The sequence below is a fragment of the Lucilia sericata genome, unplaced genomic scaffold (assembly GCF_015586225.1).
Source record: "Lucilia sericata isolate MDLA Ls3-8-SP2 unplaced genomic scaffold, ASM1558622v1 Contig001822F_arrow, whole genome shotgun sequence".
In the NCBI taxonomy this organism is placed as follows: Eukaryota; Metazoa; Arthropoda; class Insecta; order Diptera; family Calliphoridae; genus Lucilia; species Lucilia sericata.
Window position 1 is genome coordinate 66501 of NW_023995719.1, and position 6000 is coordinate 72500.

General features: G+C 37.2%; 1 protein-coding gene across 1 annotated transcript in view; it reads right to left on the reverse strand.

The window, feature by feature from the left end:
• Positions 1 to 291: 291 nt before the first annotated feature.
• The window catches only part of LOC119612749 (hepatocyte growth factor-regulated tyrosine kinase substrate-like), a 6115-nt gene continuing 406 nt past the window's right edge, over positions 292 to 6000 (reverse strand). Inside the window, exons 2-7 of the mRNA XM_037968606.1 lie at positions 5885 to 5969; positions 5558 to 5822; positions 2880 to 3116; positions 2669 to 2800; positions 2445 to 2555; positions 292 to 2125 (exon numbers count right to left, since the gene is read on the reverse strand). Coding sequence (XP_037824534.1) covers positions 644 to 2125; positions 2445 to 2555; positions 2669 to 2800; positions 2880 to 3116; positions 5558 to 5822; positions 5885 to 5969 — 2312 coding nt within the window. The 3' untranslated portion in view covers positions 292 to 643. The remainder of the gene's footprint in view (positions 2126 to 2444; positions 2556 to 2668; positions 2801 to 2879; positions 3117 to 5557; positions 5823 to 5884; positions 5970 to 6000) is intronic.

The window sequence follows — 6000 nt, forward strand, 5'->3', positions numbered from 1 at the left end:
CAGGGTTTCTAGGACACTATGGCCGAAATTAAATCCAGGGAGATGTAGCAGGATGTGATTTAAGAGACATTTTAGGTTTCATCAGGAGAATATCTTGGTTATTCAGATAACGGACAATGGAGATTTCTGAATGTTTCTGAGCGATCTGTCAACAATTAATGTATAAAAACACTACATTATAAAGGCAAATTTGCACGTCAGAGTTTTATGGACTTTGGACATGTTCTACAATATGATTCTTTTCAGTCAAATTTGCTGTAATATTAATAAAATATACATTTTTAATTTAATTGGAGTAATATAAATTTTATTTAATAAAACAATTGCAATAATATGTTTTAGTACTACTATTTGTTTTAGCGTTTTTTTTACTTGGTAATAATATATATGTATATGTATGTATAATGTAATCGTAGAGTAATAATAAGTTCAAAGAACAAATAAAAGAGTAAGAATAATACAAGTATAAATCAAATGTATGAAATCCATCTAAATTTCTTTTTTGCATACATTTTTAAAAGAAAGGAATGATAAAAAATAAGCATTAAAAAAATAAAAGCAAACAACAAAACAATTAAAAATCAAACTGAATTTTAAATGAAAAAATAGTATGTGTTAGTAAAGATCTAGAATTTGAAACATTTTAATCGAAACTTATTAATTCAGCGGTAGCAGGTTCTTCTACTGCTGGTGGAGCAGCAGGTTCGGGTTCGTTTTGTGGGGGAGCAGGGGCTGATTGTACAGCTTGGATTTGGGATGAGGCTTGTGGTGTGGGAATAGTGGGAGCAGCTGCTTGGTTTTGTGGTGCCGGTGGTGGTGGAACTTGCGCCATAGTTGTGGGAGCAACTTGCTGTTGGTGCTGTTGTTGTGGCTGATGTGATGGTACTACTGCTACATTCTGGTTAGCGGGACTGCCTATATTGGGTAGGGGAGATTGACCGTGCATAACTTGTTGTTGCAACATTACATGGGCTAATTGTGGTTGTTGTTGCTGCTGTGGTGGTGGTGCCATGTGTTGCTGTGGCTGCTGCTGTTGTGTTGTGGGTGGCTGTTGATGTGGTGAAGCAGTTACTTGCTGTTGATCTGGCATTTGTGGAGCTCTTCCCATCATATTATTCATAGGATTACCCATCTGCTGCTGCTGATTTATTGGTGGTTGCTGCAGCATCATTTGCTGTGGTGGCTGTGGTTGCCCTGGCATTGAAGCAGCATGACTATACATGCCAGGCAATACACCTGTCATGCCTGCTTGAGTAGTATAAGGCGGCATACCAACTACTCCAGCCCCAGCTGTAGTGTGACTAGGTGAGTAGGGATTATAGACACCAGGCATTTGTGGTAAAGTTGAACCTTGTGGTGGCATTCCCGCCATATTGGGCATAAAATTAAATGCAGTTTGATTCATGCGATATTGAGCCATTTGTTGCTCTTGGCGCATTTGCATTTCACGTTCCTGCTCTTGTATGCGATGCAAAGCCAATTGTCTTTGATATTGTAGATATTCCTGTTTCTTTTTGCGCATTATCTCCAATTTTTGGGCCATTTGTATTTGACGCTGGCGTTCCTGTTCCTCGGCCATGCGTCTTAATTTATCGGCATGTTCGTTGCGTAAATCATCCAGGGCGGCACGAGAATCTTTAATTTGCACTAATTTATCTTGCAATTGTTCATACCACATGCGTTTGTCATCCAATTCTTTTATATAAGACAACTGCTGGGAGTGAAGACCTGTAAGGGTCATGAAGAGAGTCTGTACTGAACTATCATTAGAGATACTACGTCCACGACTCGAATTCGATTTCATGCGATTAACAAAGATCTCTACTTGCGTCCTCATATTGGCAGCAAATTCATCAATTTTCTGTTCATCCGTTGTCTTGGGACGAAAATCATTAGCTGTTAAAGTCATTTGCTGCTGCTGGGGTTGTGGTGTTGGTGGCATGGGACTAGGAGCCGATGGACTAGCCATGGGTGAATCACTAACTTTGCGCTGTTCCCAATACGAACGATTTAAATATTTTGCCAAATCGGGATTGGTTTCTTCTGCTTGGGTTTCCTTAGGTACTGGTGGTGCCTCGGGACTGGGTGTACGTTGTTGCAAGCGATAAGCAGTGGCTGTTAAAGACTGAGAAAACAAATTTTTTTTGAATAAAGAAAAGAAATCATATGAAATAAAATTGATTTTTTATTAAAGCAAAATAAATCATAATTTGCTTTGTTTTCATTGCATTTGCTAGAGATAAGATAAAAGTGTATAAAGAAAATGTGTGATAAGGCAACAACGAATTTGAAATGAGTTACACAGATTTTGAAGCAATATTTTTATATATTGGACATATGGAATGGAAGAAGTTTTATGAGTTCGCAATTAATGCATTTTGTCTTAAATATTTTAGATTACAAGTGTAGCGTGTTCGCACACTTAACACAGATTAAATACATACTTGTTGTTGCTGCTGCTGTTTTTTACTTTCTGCTTCGGACTGACTCAATGCCAAAGCCAATTGTAGTTCTTCTTCCTCTTTCAATTCTTGCTCCGTTTTACGGGGAGGTGTCTGTAAAACAAATCAAAATAAAATTAACACAATTTCCAAATAAAATAAGTAAACAAAGAGAGCTACAAAAATAAAAAACAATAGAAATAAACAAAATCAAGTAAATAACTCACCTGCACTTGCTGGGCCAATGAACTATTTAAATACTCCGCTGGCAAATCACTCTCAGTAGCAGTGCGTGCAGTGGTTGCTTTAACAGTAGCGGGACGTTGCAATTGAGCAAAACAGCCATCACATACACGTACCTTAAACAAAAGAATGAAACAAAGTTATTAGTAAACCACCACCCACCTACATAAACAAACTACTCACACACTTACTCACCTCTTTTTCAATACCAAATTTAGGTAAAGGACACTGTTTACTAGTGCATTGACCACAAAACACTTGACCACAATTGCGGCAATGATGTTTGCGATTAGTAAATGAAAAATCATCACGACAACGATGACATTTTTTACCATCCGTCCAATTGGGTGCAGTGTCCATGGTAAACATGGCATCGGCTTCTTTTAGTTCGGGAAATTGATGACCTTTAGTTTTTAAAATAGTCATAGTATCCTAAAATGAGAGATATGAAAACAGAATTCAATTTAAAATAACACTACATTTTAAAATATCAACCTCTTCTGATACATCATCTACAATAAAATCTTCTTCTTCGGAACTCATTATATTTTTTTTTTATTTAAATAAAAAGTAAAACTTGTACAAATAAAGTTCTTTTTTAAATTGTTGTTCATTTGCCTATTTAAATGTATTACTTTTTTCATGCTACAAAAAGTTGTTAATTAAATTAACAAACAAATTTTACAACCCCTAAAAACATTGTCTGTCATGTTCATTTTATGCTTATATTTTACAAAGTATTCTATGTAGAAACAGTTGCACTTAAATGAGACAGATTTAAATAACTACTAGAAAAAAGAAAGAATGCCTTTGGCCAAAGAGTTCAGGACTTAACAAAGAATCTATTAATGAATTCTCTCCAAACTTTCAAGATAAGTACGTTACGGATCTCCAGTGATAATAGGTCAATGTTTAATAAGAACTAAAATTGAGTCAGTCATTTCGAATATCGTTTTAAACATTGTATACTTTTATCCATTTTATAGTTAAATTGGTAGATAACAGTTGCCTGAATATTTTCAACCTGTCTCACATACTTCTTGACTTTCTTATTCGACGTTAGAGATTTATCATTTGTAGATCGTCTACTCTTAATGGTCTCCTTACGCGAATGTTTAAGAGCGCTTGTCGGGGATTAGGCAGTTGTGACTTAGATCTTTGACGCAATGTATAATCGCTTTCAAAACTGTTTGACTAAATGACTTTTTTTGTGGACAACCTTTCGCACGCCTTTCAGGGTAGTCACCTGGTCGTTTGGTGGTCTGATGGCTAAAGATAACTCTAAGTGCTAATTAAAAAACTTAATTAATGACTATTCCCCCACTAGCCCTTGATAGTACAGAATAACCTGAAAGAGTGAGAATTCTCTCTTTTAGATTATACTGCACTATCAAGCGAGGTGTTTGAAAAAAATTACTCAATATTTACTAAAATAACTAAAGATGATAAACTTGGCGTAGAAATTTAGCAACTATAATTTAAGAATATACAAAACACAATTTTACTTCACACTTCCTCCACATTTTGCAGATGGAGGCGGGACTGGTTTCCGTACATCTGTCACAGATATTCACTGCATGCTTAAAATTGGCATATACCCCAGTTAAATGGCAGGATGCAAGGGTAATATTTATACCCAAACCAGGGAAACCTAGCTATGCGACACGTAAGTCCTATCGACCGATAAGTCTTACGTCCTTCCTACTTAAAACCTTGGAACGGATAGTCGATAGCATGGTTAAAAGCGGCATACCATACAAAGACCTTAAATATAAGCAGCATGCTTATGTAAAGGGACGATCGGTGGAAACCGCTTTAAATGAAGTTGTCCACTACATAGGTGAATCTTTCGATAGCAAACTGTATACACTGGCAGTATGCATTGACATCGAAGGCGCTTTCAATAACGTTTACACTGATACCCTTATCCAATCCCTAGACCAGTTTTATGTTGACCGGGTGCTCCGTAACTGGATCAACTACATGCTAAGGAACATATGGATAAGCTGCGAGATGTACGATATAACTATCAGGAAAAAGGTATTTCGCGGTATACCACAGGGTGGCATTTTGTACCTTTACTCTGGGTTACCACGATTAATAGCCTCCTAAGGACCCTAACCAAGAAAGGACTTAGACCTGTCTGCAATGCAGACGATGTCGTAATACTTTTAAAGGGAAAGGATCCAAATTACTTGTGTAGAAGAGCTGAGGAGGCTCTGAATACGGCCTTGAGCTGGGCTCAACCGAGAGGCCTCAATGTTAACCCGGCGAAGACGGAAATCTGTCTTTTCACAAGAAAGACAAAAATGTCTACATATACTGAACCAAAAGCTGAATTAAAAATATGGATGAGAGAATCCCATAAGGCCTCACGGTGGGTAGAACCACAAAGATTCTATGGGGTGACCCTGATGAGAGCAAGACGAGAAATCTTCTCAAAATGAGCAAGTCTGAGGTTAGTATGATGGTACGTATTCTCAGTGGACACACAGGATTACGAGCACATCTATACAAAATTGGACGTGCGGATTCAGACGAATGTAGAGCATGTGGAGAGGACAGTGAAACTCTGGAGCACTTTCTTTGCCATTGTCAGGCATTCGTCGAAGTTAGATCCAAGTATCTTGGAAGTGATGTTATTCCGGAAATAACATTCTTAACCAACACCGATTGGAAGATTCTTAGGAATTACGTCCAGGAAACTGAGTTTCTGAACATGGAAAAATAATACATTCAGTGAACAATTTTTTTTTTTCTTGAATTGGAGCGCACAACAGGCCCGATAGTGGCCTAGGTGTATTTCTTCGGATTTGATGTAGTATACATCCTCCTATCAACCTAACCTAACCTCCTCCACATTTACAACTCACCTTTATGGCCTGATATTTATCCGTATTACGAAATGCATAAGACCAGGTTTGGACCAATTCCAGCATTTTACCACGCACATTTTCATGAGTAGTCGATTCTAAATATTGACTAAACATGGTACAATTTTCCTTGGTGAAAACTTCATCATGCATAGGAGCACCACAATTCTTAACAACACTTTCCAAAACCAATAGAGCGTAGTAAGCCGTATGGGGATTTGTGGAATTCATTTTCTTTTTTATGGCAGCAAAGGCGGCCTTTGGACTAAAAGCAACAAATAAATTATTAATTGAAAACAAGGAAATTTATAAAAATGTATAAATTACGTGGTATCCTTTTGATTGATCGCATCGCATATCAACATTATAGCAGGCCATTCTGGCTCCAGTTGCAAGTGGCTGGTGGCAGTATCTAGAATGTTTAACAAAGCAATTTTTTATCA